The following is a 20797-nucleotide window of genomic DNA, read 5'->3' as shown; positions in this document are numbered from 1 at the left end:
AACAATGGCAGTCAGTCTCTCTCTCTCTCTCTCTCTCTCTCTCTCTCTCTCTCTCTCTCTCTCTCTCTCTCTCTCTCTCTCTCTCTCTCTCTCTCTCTCTCTCTCTCTCTCTCTCTCTCTCTCTCTCTGTCTCTCTGAGAGGTAAGAGAACACCATTTTCTTGTTGGACTGCAGGGTCATTCTAGAAGAGTAAGAAAAAGATGCAGAGGGCGCTGTTAAATCTTTAGTGTGAATGAAGGGCGGGCAAGCGCAGCTTGAGAAGGTAGGAGAGTGAAGAGTGTATGTAATCAGTGTGATGGCAAGATATATGTATACCTCCAATGTTTTGAAAGAAAGCACTCTATTCATCAATAGTGACCTTCACTAGTGTCTGGCATGGAGGCCTACATTCCTCATTCTTTTTCTCGTCCTAAACCTTCTAAACCTTGGTTTAACACAGCTTGTTCTCGTGCTATACATGATAGAGAGGTGGCCCACAAAAGGTACTTAATCCTTCCATCACCAGAATCTCATGCACTTTATATTTCTGCCCGGAACCATGCCAAGTCTGTTCTCCAACTAGCCAAAAAACTCCTTCATTAACAGAAAGTGTCAAAACCTTTCAAGATCTAACTCCCCTCGTGACTTCTGGCATCTAGCCAAAAATATCTCCAATAACTTTGCTTCTTCTTCTTTCCCTCCTTTATTTCAACCAGATAGCACCACTGCTATCACATCTACTTCTAAAGCTGAACTCTTCGCTCAAACCCTTGCCAAAAACTCTACCTTGGACGATTCTGAGCTTGTTCCTCCCTCTCCTATAGCCTCTGACTACTTCATGCCACCTGTTAAAATTCTTCGTAATGATTTTTTTTCCATGCCCTTGCTGGCCTAAACCCTCGAAAGGCTTATGGACCTGATGGGGTCCCTCCTATTCTCCGAAACTGTGCCTCCGTGCTTGCACCTTGCCTAGTCAAACTCTTTCAGCTCTGTCTGTCAACATCTACCTTTCCTTCTTGCTGGAAGTTTGCCTACATTCAGCCTGTTCCTAAAAAGGGTGACCGTTCAAATCCCTGAAACTACCGTCCTATTGCTTTAATTTCCTGCCTATCTAAAGTTTTCCAATCTATCCTCAACAGGAAGATTCTTAAAATCTATCACTTCACAACCTTCTATCTGATCGCCAGTATGGGTTCCGTCAAGGCCGGTTTACTGGTGATCTGGCTTTCTTTACGGAGTCTTGGCCATCCTCTTTTAGAGATTTTGGTGAAACTTTTGCTGTTGCCTTGGACATATCAAAAGCTTTTGATAGAGTCCTGGCACAAAGCTTTGATTTCCAAACTACTCTCCCTAACGGCTTCTATCCTTCTCTGTAACTTTATCTCAAGTTTCCTTTCTGACCGTTCTGTTGCTGCCGTGGTAGACGGTCACTGTTCTTCTCCTAAATCTATTAACAGTGGTGTTCCTCAGGGTTCTGTCCTGTTACTCACTCTCTTCTTATTATTCATTAATGATCTTCTAAACCAAATTTCTTGTCCTATCCACTCCTACGCTGATGATACCACCCTGCACTTTTCGACGTCTTTTCATAGACGTCCAAACCCTTCAGGAGGTAAACATTTCACGCAGGGAAGCCACAGAACACTTGACTTATGATTTTTCTAAAATTTCTGATTGGGGCAGAGCAAACTTGGTACTGTTCAATGCCTCAAAAACTCAATTCCTACATCTATCAAACTTGACACAACCTTCCAGACAACTATCCCCTCTTCTTCAATGACACTCAACTGTCCTCCTCTTCTACACTGAACATCCTTGGTCTGTCCTTTACTTATAATCTGAAACTGGAAACTTCACATCTTATCTCTATCTAAAACATCTATGAAGTTAGGCGTTCTGAGACGTCTCCGCCAGTTTTTTCTCACCCCCCCCCCCCAGATGCTAACTCTGTACATGGGCCTTATCTGTCCATGTATGGAGTATGCTTCACATATCTGGGGGGGTTCCACTCATACTGCTCTTCTTGACAGGGTGGAATCAAAAGCTTTTCGTTTCATCAACTCCTCTCCTCTAACTGACTGCCTTCACCCTCTCTCTCACCGCCGCGATGTTGCATCTCTAACTGTCTTCTACCACTATTTTCATGCTAACTGCTCTTCTGATCTTGCTAACTACATGCCTCCCCTCCTCCCACGGCCTCGCTGCACAAGACTTTCTTCTTTCTCTCATCCCTATTCTGTCCACCTCTCTAACGCAAGAGTTAACCAGTATTCTCATTCATTCATCCCTTTCTCTGGTAAACTCTGGAACTCCCTGCCTGCTTCTGTATTTTCCACCTTCCTATGACTTGAATTCCTTCAAGAGGGAGGTTTTCAAGACATTTATTCATCAATTTTTGACTACTGCTTTGACCCTTTTATGAGACTAACATTTTATTGGGCATTTTTTTTTACATTTTTGTTGCCCTTGGCCAGTGTCCCTCCTACATAAAAAAAAAAAAAAAAAAATTGCTACAATCATTTCTTGAGTCACTGTTTTCATTACACAAGGAATGAAGAAGCTGTTTATATGAATGTTCAAGGATAAAGCCTTTTCTTTGTGCAGCAGCAAACAGGACACAGGCTTTCATTTGTTACAGGAAAAGTTTCTCCTTTGTACAAGATATGAGTAGTATCGATTTCAATAAGAGTAGGTAAAAATGTTATGTTGTTTTGCAATCACAGATTTTCTTTATAATAAAAGAATATATAGATGACAGTTGTTAAGGATACTACATCTATATGTTGAGCCGTGACTGAGACAAGTTTTATTATTACAATTTAGAGTTCCACCTTTGTATTTTGACCAGTTACAATGTCACTTCACAAAAGATACTCTTTCATTATTTTACCATCATTATTTTTGCCTCACATTAAAAATAATGATAATTAATAATCAACATTTGTTTAAAAGATCTGCGTTTCATTTTTGCCCATTATTTAGTGGAATTTATTGTTAGAAAAAAATGGGAAGAAAAGTGATGAATGTTCAGCCAGTGGTACACACGGCAACCTTGAATAGTCTGAAATGTAACGGCGATGGTACGCGTGGCGACTAACGTGTTAAATATTTACTGACTTTACTCTCATTTTTTTTTTTATTCTCTCCACCCTAGTCTTTCTAACGACCAAATCCGTCACCTACTCTCTCTCTCTCTCTCTCTCTCTCTCTCTCTCTCTCTCTCTCTCTCTCTCTCTCTCTCCCAGTGTCCCTAGAAATTACAACCTTCAATTCTCTCCACCCTTATCTTTCTTCCGTTCAAATCCGTCACCTATCCACTCCCCTCTCACTCTCTCTCACCTTGGCCTCGTACAGGTCCTCCACTTCGGGCCTGTTGTTCTTGAGTTGCTCTTCACAGTCCTCTCAAAGTTCTCTCAGCGAGTCTGAGTTTTGCTTCATATTCTATTTGTAACTTCCTAAACAGGCTCAGATATCTCCAGGTGTTTGCGCTTCTTCGTTTCTGTCACCTCTTGCTCCAACACTTGCAGTGGTAGTAGTAGTAGTGGTAGTAGTGGTAGTGGTAGAGGAGGGGGGGGTGCAGCATAATCAATTGCTGGCTCACAAAACACACAATTATCACATCGTTTCATTACACTTTCTCATTCATTTTTGTTTCTGCGGTGCTTTTTTACAGCAGATTTTCTTTTCATCTGTATTTTTCTTTTGTTTTCTCTCTCACTTTCCTTTGTTTTGTTTACCTTGGTTTCTCTTTCGCCTTAGACTGGCCACCATTCTCTCTCTCTCTCTCTCTCTCTCTCTCTCTCTCTCTCTCTCTCTCTCTCTCTCTCTCTCAGCAGCGAAATATATAATTTATTTTCCTTTTTTTTTTGTTTTTGTTAATGTGTCGGGTACATGGTCTCAGTTTGGCAATGAACGGAGTGAATGGAGCAAGTTTTGATGTCGACTTGACGTGGAGGAAAATTGTTTACTTAATTATTATATATATATATATATATATATATATATATATATATATATATATATATATATATATATATATATATATATATATATATATATATATATATATATATATATATATATATATATATATATATATATATATACGAGTATATATATATATATATATATATATATATATACATTCGTGATTCGTTTTTTCTTTTCTCAAGCATTTTTTCTTTTGTACTGAAAGAATTTTTTATATATTTTATGTATATATATATATATATATATATATATATATATATATATATATATATATATATATATATATATATATATATATATATATATATATATATATATAAACACAATTTTCTTCCACGAGAAAATATAATATATGATAAACGAGCCATTACAAAAGCACACTGTTTAAACTCTCAGAAACCACAATGGCCAGAAATGCTCTTTACGACGCCAGTACTTCACTCAGGTATTAAACACCAGCACCGCATCACTTTTCTCTTGCTTTCTTTTCTACACTACCAGCGTGACGCCCTCCACGTCCCTGCCACCCACGCCAACCACTTCACACACATTAGAAAAACTGATTGAACAACACAACTCCACTCGTCTGCAGAGAGAGAGAGAGAGAGAGAGAGAGAGAGAGAGAGAGAGAGAGAGAGAGAGAGAGAGAGAGAGAGAGAGAGAGAGAGAGAGAGAGAGAGAGAGAGAGAGAGTGAGGAGGGGGAAGGGGAAGGGGGAGAGAACTGTATGGGAAGGGATGAGGGAGGAATGGCGGTGAAAGTAGATGAGAGAGGGCTTGTACCCATAGGTAGGTAAGGACAGGTAGGAACAGACTGTTAAACATCACGGAAGTTGTCCTTTGTTTATTTAGTACAGGACACTTCCCTGTTCGTCTGAACAAATATCGCCAACTAACACAACAGCAGGCGCCATCCTGACCACGTGGTTCTGATGCAAATGTTGATGTTATGTCTACTGTACGTCCTCTGTATGTTAGCCGGCAGCACCTACAGAGGCAGAGAGAGTAGAGAAGGAGTGACGCTCGCTGAAAGTGGCCGCGTCCTCCGAGCCCTGCCGGCCGACGGAGGGCCACAGCGTTAGTGTGTGCACAGACTCTGAACAAATTATAAAATTAAGTGAAGTAATGTCGCTGTTTCACTGACACAAAACAGTGACGTATTGTTAATCTCTCCAGTAATCAGAGACCAATCACCACCACGTTACTACACTACCCCGTAACGAGTGAACTCTTGTTGGTGTAAATTGTATATATGGACTTGATTCAAACTTTCTTTCAAGCCTACTCATATCACGCTACCTTTGAATCACAAATGTTGCTGCTGCTGCTGGCGTGACAAACAGCCGAGTAGGGGAACAGGCTGCGGGTGAGTGAATATCAGAGGGACAGGAGTGAGGAAGGAGCGGAAGAGTGGATGATGGAAGGATAAGGATAAAAGGATGAATGAGGGATGAGAGAGAGACTTGAGGAAGCAATGGAGTGAGTCAGGCTGAATGGTTGAGGGAGGGAGGGAAGCAGTAAGTGAGGGATGAGGCTGAGAGGATAGCTGGCTAATTCCCGAGAGAGAGAGAGAGAGAGAGAGAGAGAGAGAGAGAGAGAGAGAGAGAGAGAGAGAGAGAGAGAGAGAGAGAGAGAGAGAGAGAGAGAGAGAGAGAGAGAGAGAGCACCTGCCACCACCACCAACCACCACCTTTCATCACCAGTTGTTACCTTCAAGCTGTGACCTCACTGAACGTTTCCCTTTGTGTCTCACAACACAAGGGGGCAGTCACAGCCTGCCCTCTAAAGACAACTCTCTTCCTCCACACAAAACTACAAGCACCTAATAACACACACACCCTTCACTCAAAAAATTTTAAAATCATGGCGACTCCTACACCAGCCTCGGAGTCCCCATCTGGGGAGGGGACCATAAATGTCCCCAGGTCGGACTGCCTTTCCGTCGACGACCCTAAGTGTCTTGACACCCCCCTCAACTTTTTCTTCATTAACTTCTGCAACATTCGCGGTCTAAGATCTAATTTTCAATCTGTAGAACACCACCTCTCCTCTTCTAAACCTCATCTTCTTTTCCTCACTGAAACTCAGGTGTCTGAGGCAACTGACAGTAGCCCCTTTTCTGTTCCCTCCTACTTTCTCTATCCTCATTTTCGATCCAAAGCTGGATGCTGCGTTTATGTGCGCAATGACTTAACCTGCTCTCGTGCCCACGCTCTTGAATCTTCCGAGTTTTCCACCATCTGGCTACGACTACAGAGTCATTCTCATACTAAATTTATCTGTGCTGTATACCTCTCTCCTAACTCCTCTGACTATAAGAAATTCTTTGACTACTTAACTTCCAAAGTGGAGCACATTCTGACCCTCTTCCCTTTTGCAGAGATCTCCATTCTTGGAGACTTCAATGTTCACCCACCAGCTTTGGCTTTCCTCTCCCTTCACTGACCATCCTGGTGAACTAGCCTACAACTTTGCTATCCTCCATGACCTAGAGCAATTGGTGCAACACCCTACTCGTATTCCTGACCGTCTTGGAGATACGCCCAACATTCTTGACCTTTTCCTGACCTCTAATCCTTCTGCTTATGCTGTCACCCTTTCTTCTCCGTTGGGCTCCTCTGATCACAATCTCATATCTTTATCTTGTCCTATCACTCCAATCCCTCCTCAGGATCCCCCTAAGCGAAGGTGCCTCTGGCGTTTTGCCTCTGCTAGTTGGGGGGACCTGAGGAGGTATTTTGCTGATTTTCCTTGGAATGACTACTGCTTCCGTGTCAGAGACCCGTCTTTGTGTGCTGAGCGCATAACAGAGGTGATAGTGTCTGGCATGGAGGCGTACATTCCTCACTCTTTTTCTCGTCCTAAACCTTCTAAACCTTGGTTTAACACAGCTTGTTCTCGTGCTATACATGATAGAGATGTGGCCCACAAAAGGTACTTAAGCCTTCCTTCACCAGAATCTCGTGCACTTTTTATTTCTGCCCGGAACCATGCCACGTCTGTTCTCCAACTAGCCAAAAACTCCTTCATTAACAGAAAATGTCAAAACCTTTCAAGATCTAACTCCCCTCGTCATTTCTGGCATCTAGCCAAAAATATCTCCAATAACTTTGCTTCTTCCTCTTTCCCTCCTCTACTTCAACCAGATGGCACCACTGCTATCACATCTATTTCTAAAGCTGAACTCTTTGCTCAAACCTTTGCTAAAAACTCTACCTTGGACGATTCTGGGCTTCTTCCTCCCTCTCCTCCACCCTCTGACTACTTCATGCCACGTATTAAAATTCTTCGTAATGATGTTTTCCATGCCTTCGCTGGCCTAAACCCTCGGAAGGCTTATGGACCTGATGGGGTCCCTCCTATTGTTCTCCGGAACTGTGCCTCCGTGCTTGCACCTTGCCTAGTCAAACTCTTTCAGCTCTGTCTGTCAACATCTACCTTTCCTTCTTGCTGGAAGTTTGCCTACATTCAACCTGTTCCTAAAAAGGGTAACCGCTCTAATCCCTCAAACTACCGTCCTATTGCTTTAATTTCCTGCTTATCTAAAGTTTTTGAATCTATCCTCAACAGGAAGATTCTTAAACATCTATCACTTCATAACCTTCTATCTGATCGCCAGTAAGGGTTCCGTCAAGGCCGCTCTACTGGTGATCTTCTGGCTTTCCTTACTGAGTCTTGGTCATCCTCTTTTAGAGACTTTGGTGAAACTTTTGCTGTTGCCTTGGACATATCAAAAGCCTTTGATAGAGTCTGGGACAAAGCTTTGATTTCCAAACTACCCTCCTACGGTTTCTATCCTTCTCTCTGTAACTTCATCTCAAGTTTCCTTTCTGACCGTTCTATTGCTGCTGTGGTAGACGGTTACTGTTCTTCTCCTAAATCTATTAACAGTGGTGTTCCTCAGGGTTCTGTCCTGTCACCCACTCTCTTCTTATTATTCATTAATGATCTTCTAAACCAAACTTCTTGTCCTATCCACTCCTATGCTGATGATACCACCCTGCACTTTTCCACGTCTTTTCATAGACGTCCAACCCTTCAGGAGGTAAACATATCACGCAGGGAAGCCACAGAACGCCTGACTTCTGATCTTTCTAAAATTTCTGATTGGGGCAGAGCAAACTTGGTATTGTTCAATGCCTCAAAAACTCAATTCCTCCATCTTTCAACTCGACACAATCTTCCAGACAACTATCCCCTCTTCTTCAATGACACTCAACTATCCCCCTCTTCTACACTGAACATCCTCGGTCTGTCCTTTACTTATAATCTGAACTGGAAACTTCACATCTCATCTCTAGCTAAAACAGCTTCTATGAAGTTAGGTGTTCTGAGACGTCTCCGCCAGTTTTTCTCACCCCCCCCAGCTGCTAACTCTGTACAAGGGCCTTATCCGTCCATGTATGGAGTATGCTTCACATGTCTGGGGGGGTTCCACTCATACTGCTGTTCTAGACAGGGTGGAATCAAAAGCTTTTCGTCTCATCAACTCCTCTTCTCTAACTGACTGTCTTCAGCCCCTCTCTCACCGCCGCAATCTTGCATATCTAGCTGTCTTCTACCGCTATTTTCATGCCAACTGCTCTTCTGATCTTGCTAACTGCATGCCTCCCCTCCTCCCGCGGCCTCGCTGCACAAGACTTTCTTCTTTCTCTCACTCCTATTCTGTCCACCTCTCTAACGCAAGAGTTAACCAGTATTCTCAATCATTCATCGCTTTCTCTGGTAAACTCTGGAACTCCTTGCCTGCTTCTGTATTTCCACCTTCCTATGACTTGAATTCCTTCAAGAGGGAGGTTTCAAGACGCTTATCCACCAATTTTTGACCACTGCTTTGACCCTTTTAAGAGACTGGCATTTCAGCGGGCATTTTTTTTTTTTATTAGATTTTTGTTGCCCTTGGCCAGTATCCTTCCTACATAAAAAAAAAAAAAAGCTGCCATCGCATACGTATTGCCTTCATTCCCTATTACGTAACAGATGTGACGCCTGAATACTACTGATGCCGCCGCCGCCGCCGCCGCCACCACTACCACCACTACCACCACACCAGTCTATTAATAAATAAAACCAATATTCCTGTTCCTGTATTTTGTCTACGTAATGAAACAGCGGAGGAAAGCATCACGTAGACAGACAGGCACACATTGGTCTCGCCATCAGTCCTCCATCAACAGACAGACTGACTGACTGACTGACTGACTGACACTGACTGAGTGACTGAAAGACGGACAAACAGATAGACACAGATTGCTCTCTCCACCAGTCCTCCATCAACAGACTGACTGACCGACTGAGTGATTAATTGAAAGACGGACAGACAGACACAGATTTGTCTCTCCACCAGTCCCCCATCAACAGACTGACTGACTGAAAGACGGGCAGATAGATAGGTGGTGTACTCGTACTTATCTGCTCAGCTTCCCAACTTACACACACAGGTCATTGTATAGATGAAATTGTTTAAATATACACACATTTCCTAATACAATTAATGTTCTATTGCAAGTTTACATAAATAGTCCAATAATTGTATTCAAAACCACAGATTACTACCTTTCATTACGTGTGGAGCTTCATTCTCAAATAAAAAAAACATTATATACTGACTCAAAATAAGGTAACACTCACCTGGGACACAAGAAGCAGGGGAGAGCAGGCGAGGAAGAGCGGGGAGAGGGTGGCAGGCAGACTAGGAAGGGAGCGGGGAGGGAGGAGAGGGGAGAGAAGGAAGGCCTGAAGCAGGCAGGTGAAACAAGCGAACGAGTGACTACAGTTTGCTGATTACAGGAGTACACACACACACACACACACACACACACACACACTCGACCATCTTCCTATAAACCCTGACAACCGTAGCATCACCACCACCACACCACCACTCCCAACTAGCACCACCACCACATCACCACCCCAACCTCTCAACAACCACAACACCGTTACGTCCGCTACCCCCACCACTGTTACACAACCACCACCATCCCCAACAACCACAACCACCTTTACCACAAGCCAGTCACGTTCACCATCACTACCAACACCCCCTACAACCATTCCAACCATACCAAACACCACCACAACCACCACCTCAACCCAGTCACGTCCGCCATAGCCATCTCCACCTCTCCCTTCCACCATCCTACTCTCCACATCTCTCTTCCACTATCCACTCCTCCCTATCCACCACTAGGCCATACTCACATCCACCTCTCCCTCCACATCGCAGTCCACCACAACATGCTCGCCAAGGATAAACGCAACACCGCTTCACCGCCGTAACACAACCGGAGACTTGTCACGTCAGCGGGCGCAGGGCGAATGGCTGAGGAGGCGGCAAGGAGAGAGCATCACGTGACTTGAATACTTGGTGCTGATTGGTGGAGACTGTGGTGAGGTAATTGTCACTAAGAACAGAGCCACTCTCGCAATACTACTTGTAATGATACAAAATAATAGAATCACGGTTATATTAGCAGTAGAAGACACTTACCAATACACTGTGAGGCAAGAAGTAAGGACAAATGAAGGGTACGTGAGCTTTACGAAGAGTACAAAACAAAACGGAAAAATAGAACGCTCTGATTGGCAGACGTGAAGCAGGCCAACACAACAACTTTCGTATTTATTGAGGCTTATATGTATAAGATTTGAAATAGCGACTTGAGACTAATGAAATAACGTAATGCATGTAGTGTGGGTGTTTTCACCAATGAGAGACAGGCTAATGCTGCGAGATAAAAAAAAAAAAAAATACATTACAGTCACTGGGGGAATGTAGGAAGGTAGTCTCAGGTATCATAAATGCACTTGTTTTTCATGAAGCAAGGTGTACTCGTTATGTGCCTGTATTCTGAAAAGCTTTGCTTTCTCACCAGACTATTTTCAAAGGCCACAGAGATAATTACCTGGGTTTTCAAGACTGCTTCTCCCGTTGATGCTGTAGAGACCTCACCAGTCTATCACTAGAACCGTAGAAACACTCTTAAAACTCGTGTAATTTCAACTACAGCCTCTTGAAAGTAGTCGGGGTGCGGGCAGAAATGTTTCGCGATACGGTGGATCGTGAAACATTTCTTTTGGCACTTTTGTTAGAAATACAGGTAGGGAAACTGCTTCATTAAGTAGGAGCCGTCTTTACACACACACACACACACACACACACACACACACACACTGTTATCTTAACGCGTTCACTGTCAATCCATTCACTACTACTGAATAAAAAGGAAAGAGGTGGAAAAAACCCAGTTGACTTGCAAGAGAGAAAAAGAAATGGAAGAAATAGATAACCGAAGACAAGGATGAGGAGGAGGAAGGGGAGCAGGGAAAAGAAAAATAGATGAAGAATGAAAGGAACAAACATCTGAACACAAAAAAATAATTATATGGAAAGAAATGCTGCATATACTTATGAAAAAGATTTATAGAAAAGTACACTAAGAAAAGGGAAAGTCAGAATAGGAACAAAAAAACAAAAAAAGACCAAGGAAAAACATCGAAGACTAATCTAGAAACAAAAAAAGTAGAAGTTGGGAAGCCTCAATAAAGTCAATCAGTCGGCAGTTGTGAATAGCAGAGTCACTGGAAGACAACTCTGCTTTTCATTATTCTTGGATATGACCTTGTTGTTGGGAAGCCTCAGTAAAGTCAGTCAGTCAGTTATCCTTTGTTCTTCTTTATTCTTGGACAGGAGTAAGCATTCGTCTTGATAAGTGAAATAATAACATTTGCATGTATAAAATCGTATTCGATATTACCTTCTAGAATGGGTGTTTTATTGTATGTGGCGCGCACACACACACACACACACACACACACACACACACACACACACACACACACCGCTGATGACACCGCCTGACTTCTGATTTCTCTAAAGTTTCTGATTGGGGCAGATTAAACTTAGTAATGTTCAATGCCTCAAAAACTCAATTCCTCCCTCCATCTATCAACTCGACACAACTTTCCATACAACTATCCCCTCTTCTTCATTGACACTCAAGTGTCTCCCTTTTCTACACTGAACATCCTCGGTCTGCCCTTTACTTATAATCTGAACTGGAAACTTCACATCTCATCTCTCTAGCTAAAACAGCTTCTGTGAAGTTTGGTTTTCTGAGTCGTCTCCATCAGTTTTTCTCATCCCCAGAGCTGCTAATTCTGTACAGGGGCCTTATCTGTCCATGTATGGAGTATGCTTCTCATGCCTGGGAGGGCTTCTACTCATACCGCTCTTCTAGACAGAGTGGAATCAAAAGCTTTTCGTCTCATCGACTCCTCTCCTCTAACTGACTGTCTTCAGCCTCTCTCTCATCGCCGCAATGTTGCATCTCTACCTATCTTCTACCGCTATATTTCATGCTAACTGCTTCTCTGATCTTGCTAACTGCTTGCCTCCCCTCTTCCAGCGGCCTCGCTGCACAACACCTTCTTCTTTCACTCATACCTATTCTGTCTGTCTCTCTAATGCAAGAGTATTCTCAATCATTCATCCCTTTCTCTGGTAAACTCTGGAACTCCCTTCCTGCTTCTGTATTTCCTCCATCCTATGACGAACTTTTTCAAGAGGGAGGTTTCAAGACACTTATCCTTTAATTTTTGATTACCGCTTTTGACTCTGTTCGGGGACCTTTTTTTTTCTTTATATATATATATATATATATATATATATATATATATATATATATATATATATATATATATATATATATATATATATATATATATATATATATATATATATATATATATATATATATATATATATATATATATATATATATATATATATATATATATATATATATATATATATATATATATATATATTCTTCCTCTTGGCCGGTGCCTTTCCTCATCAAAAGAAACTGTTCATACTTTCTGTTCCACTTTAAATTACTTAAGTTACTTTTTAATTGCTTTCCTAAGCTGATTTACATATAAATATGAGGAATAAACAAACAAATAAATAAGCCCCCAAAAGACAACAAAACCCCAAAAATCCCCCAAAAACCAAGTGGATTTAAAAATAAACCGGGTTTTTTCCAACTCTGGTGTGTGTGTGTGTGTGTGTGTGTGTGTGTGTGTGTGTGTGTGTGTGTGTGTGTGTGTGTGTGTGTGTCATTAACAGTAGATGATATAGTCACCTTGATGTGTTTCCCCTCTTTAACACAAAACTCACACCTTTCTTTACATTCTCTCTCGGTGAGACTCTTGGTGTAACAACAAGAATCGACACTTAGGAAAACGATGGCTAGGATAAGTGTGATTGTGTGAAGAGGAGGTCTATGCAGACAATTAGTGGATATTTCTTTCCACCGTCAGGTTTTGCCCTTGATCTTCATCAAGTGTGTTTTGCCCCTGATCAACCTCAAGTGTGTTTTGCCCTTGATCAACCTCAAGTGTGTTTTTCCCTTGATCTATCTCAAGTGTGTTTTGCCCTTGATCTACCTCAAGTGTGTAGAAAAAGAAAAAAATGCGAACATCGTAGGGATAATCAAAAAAATATTTGACATTTTGAGTGTATTTACCTTGAGAATCACTAAGACAACAATGAAATGATTTACAAGACAAGCATTACAGGGAAAACTTAAGTGTGACTGGGACTTTTAGTTTACGCAATGAATTGACAAGAGTGCACTCAATCTTTGACACACAACGCCAAGGAGTGACTTGTCAGTTCTGCAATGCAAACCAGAGCTGACAACACAAACATCACCGTGATGTGCTTGGTGACAACTGACACACACACACACACACACATACGTACACTCATTACAGGTGATCCACCAAAGTGAAACTTGATCAGTCTTCCTTTCTCATTCTATCACTCAACCAAACTGTATGCAAAACGCTAACTTTTTTATTTTATTTTATTTGTGCTCTTATGTACATTTTGAACTTGACTAATCCTCCTCCGAGTCCCGTGTTTGTAAACGTTCCGGTGCTTCGCGGTGTTCACTTGGTCTCCTGCTACTTAGAGTTTCAACTCCTTCATTTTGGGCCACTTCTTGTTTTTATTTATTTATTTTTTTTGTTTCGTTTTGTTTTGTTTTTGATATTTGTATTTTTACTTTTTTTTTTATTCATTGACATACATTTTTGTTTCTTTCTTTTTTTTTTGTTTTTCATGTTTCGTATCTTTTTTATCTGATTCTTGCTTTTTTTCTGTTTCTTTACCTGTTGACATGTATTTTTTTTTCTTTTTAAGTTTTTATTTTTTTTATCTTTTTATTTTTTAATATATTTTTTATTTTTTTATTTATATTTTTCTTAGTTTTTTTTATTTTATTCTTTTTTTATTCGATTTTTTTTTTATTTTCCTTTATTTTTTATATTGTTATTTTTAAATTTGTTTTATTTTTTCTTTGGTTTTTACTTTGTACTTGTCTCTTTTTGTTTGACTTTTTCCTTATTTATTTTTACTTTTAGATTATTTATCTTATTTTATTTTATTTTATTTTATTTTTTTATTATTCTTGTCTTTTTTCATGTTTAGCATTCTTTCTTCTCTTTACTTATTGACACTTTTCTTCCTTTGGTTTTCTTTTGTTTTCTTCTGTTTTGTTTTCTTTTGTTTTCTTTTTTGGTATTTTGTATTTTCTTTGGTTTTCATTTTACTCTTGTTTTCTGTTTTGGGTATTTTATACTTTTTTTGTTTTTGTTTTTCTTGTTGTTCTTGTCATTCTTGTTTTTGTCATTTTTGTTGTTCTTGTCAGTCTTGTTTTTGTTGTTGTCATTCTTGTTGTTGTTGTCATTGTTGTTGTTGTTGTTGTTGTTGTCATTGTTGTTGTTGTTGTTGTTGTTGTTGTCATTGTTGTTGTTGTTGTTGTTGTTGTTGTTGTTGTTGTTGTTGTTGTTGTTGTTGTTTCTTATTGTTGTTGTCATTGTTGGCATCTTTTCCATTGTTACCGCCTTTATCACCTTTATCACTCTTGTTACTCTTGCCACTCTTGTTGCCTTTGCCACGCTTCCTGCGGCCTCCCTTGTTTTTCGCGAGCTGCGTCCTATTCAGTGTCTGGATACAACAGCTTCTTCAGCTCCGCGAGAGCGTCAGCCACGTCCTCAGGCACTGATGTCACAGTGCCGCACCCCTCGGCCTCACCCATTGTTGGGGGTGCCACCTGCACGTCATACATGCTCTCCACAAGAAGGCGGCAGCCCTGCAGCAGCGGATCTCTCTCTCTCTCTCTCTCTCTCTCTCTCTCTCTCTCTCTCTCTCTCTCTCTCTCTCTCTCTCTCTCTCTCTCTCTCTCTCTCTCTTTCCTCTCTCTCTCTCTCTCTCTCTCTCTCTCTCTCTCTCTCTCTCTCTCTCTCTCTCAACAGTGTCAATCAAAAGTTCATTTCTAGCTCCGCCCTCGTGGACACGGGCCTCAATAATGCCGGCGGGCGGGAAAGGCGCCGTACGCAGCCTCCTCCCACGTGGTTACGAAGGGATGCCCGTGGGTCCCAAACACCCGCACGGAGGGCGAGGGCCAGACGGGCGTCCTATCGGATACCGGCTGTTAGTGGGTGCCCGCGACGAGCCAGTCCTCGCTTTTAGTCCTGGCGGCTAATGCCTTGCGGCGGGCCCTTCGCCGCCTCGTAGCGCTCGTCCCGCCACAAGTCGCCGGGGCAGCAGTAGCTTTAGTCACCAAGGGATCCCCGTCGCTCCCAGACGCCCGCGCTGAGGGCGAGGGCCAAATGGGTGTCCTGTCGGGTGTGCGAGTCTCCTCGGTGCAATCAGCGCGCGAGGTTTTCTCGGCACACGGCAGCCGAGCAACACTCTTCATCCTCGCAGCTGATGCCTCATTTTCTGCTGCTGCGCGAGTTTCTTCGAGCTTCGCAGCAGCCTCGCCTTCTGCTGAAGCTTTAAGAGCTTCAGCTAAGGCCTTGCGGCGGGTCCTTTGCATCTGGGAGGTGCTCAACTTGATCTCAGTGGCTACAGCTGCAGTAGCCTTATTTTCTGCTGACACGCGAGTTTCCTCGGGCTTCGCGGCAGCCTCGCTTTCTGCTGAAGGTTTAAGAGCTTCAGCTAAGGCCCTGCGGCGGGCTCTGCCCTTCTGAGTGGCACTCATCTTGATCTCAATGGCTGCAGCTGCAGCAGCCTGATTTTCTTCTGAGGCGCCTGTCTCGCAGTGAAGTATCACACTGTAGGGAAGGCAGTTTGTCTGCGGGGCGAACACGTCCAGGCCTTTCTCCTCCGCCTCATCCACTTCCTGAGCCCAGGTCTTGACAGCCTTGGGCTCCAGCTGCAGGTACACGTGGGCTGAGGGCAGGTCATCCATGTGGAAGACGACGACGCGATCCGTGGCCTGCGTCAGGAGGTGGTCCGTCTCGTGTTTGTTGGTGCCCATGACCAACGTAGCGGGAGGGTCGACGACAGCGGAGCTATGGAAGGTGCGGGCGGCGCCTTGCGGCCACAGCAGCAGCTCGTGTGTGGTGGAGGGCGCGGCGGAGGGCGGGGCGGTAGCCATCATGCTGTTGTTCTCGGCCTTGCCTAGGGAGGCCTTGCCCTGACATGCAAGCCGCGGACACTCTTCCCAAGACGACTGCTTGGAGCCTGAGTCGTCAGCGACATCGTCGTCGAAATCAGAGTCGCTGTCGTCAGGCTCTTCCACTGCAGGCTGGGCCGCCATGCTCTTGTCCCGCACAGGCTGTTCCTTCACAGGCTCTTCCAGCACAGCCTCTTCCATCAAATGCTCTTCGATCTCCTGCTCCTCCATCAGATGTTCTTTGACCTCTTGTTCTTCCATCAGATACTCTATGACCTCTTGTTCTTCCATCAGAGGCTCTTTGACCTTTTGTTCTTTCATCACATGTCCTTCGACCTTTTGTTCTTCCATCATATGATCTTTGACGTTTTGTTCTTCCATCAGATGTTTTTCGACCTCTTGTTTTTCGAGTAGATGTTCTTTGACCTCATGTTCTTTCATGAGATGTTCTACACCAGGTTCTTGCATAACAGGTTCCTTCACAATAGTTTCTTCTCTAGCAGTAGATTCTTGCACTATAATTTTTTCCATAACGTGTTCTTCCTTAAAATGTTCTTCCTTAAAATGTTTTTCCTTAATATGTTCTTCCATAACAGTTTCTTCCTTAAGATGTTCTTCCATAACAGGTTCTTCCTTAAGATGTTCTTCTTTAAGATGTTTTTCTTCAAGATGTTCTTCCATAAGATGTTCTTCCTTAAGATGTTCTTCCATAACATGTTCTTCCATAACAGTCTGGTGCACCGCAGACTCTCCGAGATGAGTCAGCACAGGCAGAGACTCTTCCAGGGAAGTGTGTATCATAGCAGGCTTTTCTTGCCCACGCTTCTTGCGTGTGAACAGCCGCAGGAAGGCGTGGATGAAGGCGCAGCATCCAACCTTCCTGGGTGCCTTGTTGCGCTTGTCTGGCTTGGTTTTTTCATTGCTTCTCGCTTTGATGAATTTGCGTGTTTCTCTGGACTGATTGTCGCCACTGTCTGTTTCTCTCCACTAACTGCTGTCACCGTCTGAGTCCCGGTCATGCCATAGAGTTACACAGTGTCTCTTTTTCGGCAGCAGGTGCGGCAGGGTTATGTTTAGCAGGAATTGGGCCCCACCAAGCAACACAAAAGGAGATTGGAGTTAGCGCCCCACGGCTGCTTGGAGTGGCGCCTGTGATTGGCTGGCGTGGTGGATGATGGACAGTGATTGGTTGGCGTTGTGAGGATTTAATTGGGTGGTAAATATATATATATATATATATATATATATATATATATATATATATATATATATATATATATATATATATATATATATATATATATATATATATATATATATATATATATATATATATATATATATATATATATATATATATATGTATATATAAATATTAGAGGTGAAAAGGATAAACATTCAGAGTTTTTTTTTTCATCACTTTATTGCTTCCAACGTTTCACCCTCACGGAAGGCATCCTCAGGCATTGCATGTTGTGGAGTAGGTGTATAGACCTCACTCCATCAGACTCCACCTCTATATATATATATATATATATATATATATATATATATATATATATATATATATATATATATATATATATATATATATATATATATATATATATATATATATATATATATATATATATAACATGCAATGCCTGAGGATATATATATATATATATATATATATATATATATATATATATATATATATATATATATATATATATATATATATATATATATATATATATATATATATATATATATATATATATATATATATATATATACATATATGTATATATATATATATATATATATATATATATATATATATATATATATATATATATATATATATATATATATATATATATATATATATATATATATATACATATATGTATATATATATATATATATATATATATATATATATATATATATATATATATATATATATATATATATATATATATATATATATATATATATATATATATATATATATATATATATATATATGGCAAATAATTGGCGCATTTTGTGCGCTCGAGCTCGATCTGTAGTGATGAGGCGATAGTTGTGCGAGTTGCGAGGCAGAAACCTTCGCCCACATGCCGATAAATCGAAATATGCAAAATATAACAAAAAGGTGAGTCTGACGAAGAAATTAAATAAAATAACAAAGATACGCCATCAGAAGTTACCAAGAAGTGTTTCCGAAAATGAAATCGAAACTTTTATATACGATGGACATCAAAAGGTGCTCCTGGCCAAATCATCGTTGTGCCCTCCAGGGCCAGGCGGGAGCGGTGGGGTGTACAGATGTGCGGTAACAAAAATAGAGCCCCCTCGCTCCGCTACGGGAATGATCCCTCCAAAGATATTAAATACGTTACTAAATGATTAAGAAAATCATGAATTATCTTTCATTCGCTGACAAGGAAAATAAAAACGTTAGGAAAACTAATATTTTCAGAAATCTACAACGACGAGCCTCTAAAAAAAGGGAGACAAATAGTGTGGGCCGGCTCTAGTCATCAAGGCCCACGTCACCTTGACTTTTCAAGGCGACAATCAACACACACAGAGACAAATAAGAACACTTCACAGAACTATACAAGCTTTCCTCTCTTTGATTTTACTTGAATAAAGCTGCAACAAAGGTTATGACGCTAAAAAGTTACCTTAGGTTAGGTCACAAATATCATGGTGGTGGCGCTTCCCGGGAAATCAGAGTTAAAAATAATATCAATACCAATTGAACAAAGAAAATATAAATATCTTTTCTCCATAGAAGGAGAGTTTTTTTTTTTTTACGTGGAAACCAAATTCACACTAAATGAAATGTGTTACAGTAATAGTTTCCAAGGACACTTTATCATAACGTGCAAAAGAGTATTAATCTACATAACGGTAAAATACAGTAAAGGATAAATAGACATATAAATTTGAAGATCTGATATTTGTTACCTAAAAAAGTCTTCAAGTGAATATTCAAGTGAATATTGTGGATTTTATTGTAATTGCATCTTTCCTTTCTTCACTCATATATTCGTACATACAATATATATATATATATATATATATATATATATATATATATATATATATATATATATATATATATATATATATATATATATATATGAACGAACGCAATAATAACGGCTAATTGTTAGGTTTCAACTGAATCTCTAAATAAATATTTATACCAAAAAGATGACATCATTATAGAAAATATCCTTTTCTCTATGCATACACTAAAATAAGCACACGAATACTGGAATACAAAAATTATAGTTTTGAAAAGAATCTTTGTTAATCCTCAAAGGACTTTTTTCCCTGTAAGATGTAGCAATGAACATTATACACTAAATTTACATTCTTTCTTCTTTCATAATATATATATATATATACCATAGGGAGGCAGAAAAATGAGAGACAAAACAACGCTTTGGAAAAAAAAATTAAACTAATCCTTCCATGGATAATAGTACTGACACGATACCATGGAAGCACATCCTTTCTTTCCTTAATAGATTCGTGGGAAGCTGACAGGAGAAAGGCAGGCAACAGTGACAGGTATCCGTTGACATGAATAAAAAAAAAAATTTACAGTGAGTTCCAAAATAGTGGGGCACATGATGTAATGAAGCAGGTACTCACTTTCCTCCTGCATGTGTTGGGAGTGTTCACCGCGGCACCACCTGCCATCCTTTCCTGAAAATATCAAAACATCCACATAAAAAAGTGATGCAGCTTCACTATTCTAAAAAGAGCTAAAAATGAAGCATCATAAACAGAACCACCAGAAATCCTTTACTGCATGAGTTAACAACATACACATGAACAAAAGAGGAAAGAATAAATACTGAACAAAAACACGAAATGTCATAAATAAAACGTGTCAAATTCCTCCAAGCAAGAACACATGGATACATGGAAAACAACACTGAAAACAGAACACACTTCAAACGCTGAGAATGTTAAATATGCACAACAGCTGCAACAAAATAAAACGAACAAACACCATTACATATATAACAAGATCAAATAAGAAAATAAAAAGAAGCAAAAATAATAAATGTAAAGCTTGCCAACATTCAGCGGTACAAACCTAAATACAACAGCAAGGATATACTTAGAAAATAATAAGTACCACTTCAGTCTAGCCATAAAAAGTATTCACGGCACAAAACATGAAAATAACTTTTTAGTATCTCCGCCAAGGTGGCCTGACTCATCTATTCTTCTTTCTTTATTGTTGTTCAGTAATACAACACCTCCGCCTTCCTCCGTTTGTGGTTCTGATAACAACAACAACAAAAACAAAAACAACTCTCACCACTCCTAGTTA

The 20797-nt window shown here is 40.6% G+C and overlaps 1 protein-coding gene across 5 annotated transcripts in view; it reads right to left on the bottom strand.

The window, feature by feature from the left end:
* Positions 1 to 20544, bottom strand: part of LOC135116409 (mitochondrial inner membrane protease subunit 1-like) — a 387804-nt gene extending 367260 nt beyond the window's left edge. The window contains exon 1 of one of the 5 annotated variants that reach the window (XR_010276301.1): positions 20107 to 20534. Coding sequence is in view for 2 of the 5 variants with exons in the window: in XM_064033851.1 (XP_063889921.1) it covers positions 20107 to 20154 (48 nt within the window). In the remaining 3 variants the exon portion in view is untranslated. Of the gene's footprint in view, positions 1 to 10171; positions 10277 to 20106 lie in introns of those variants that run through there. The other 4 variants (XM_064033851.1, XM_064033858.1, XM_064033850.1 and 1 more) reach the window with 4 other exon arrangements.
* Between the last annotated feature and the right edge of the window lie 253 nt (positions 20545 to 20797).

This window comes from Scylla paramamosain, chromosome 31 (genome assembly GCF_035594125.1).
Source record: "Scylla paramamosain isolate STU-SP2022 chromosome 31, ASM3559412v1, whole genome shotgun sequence".
NCBI classification, from domain to species: Eukaryota; Metazoa; Arthropoda; class Malacostraca; order Decapoda; family Portunidae; genus Scylla; species Scylla paramamosain.
This window is presented reverse-complemented; position numbering and strand designations above follow the sequence as displayed.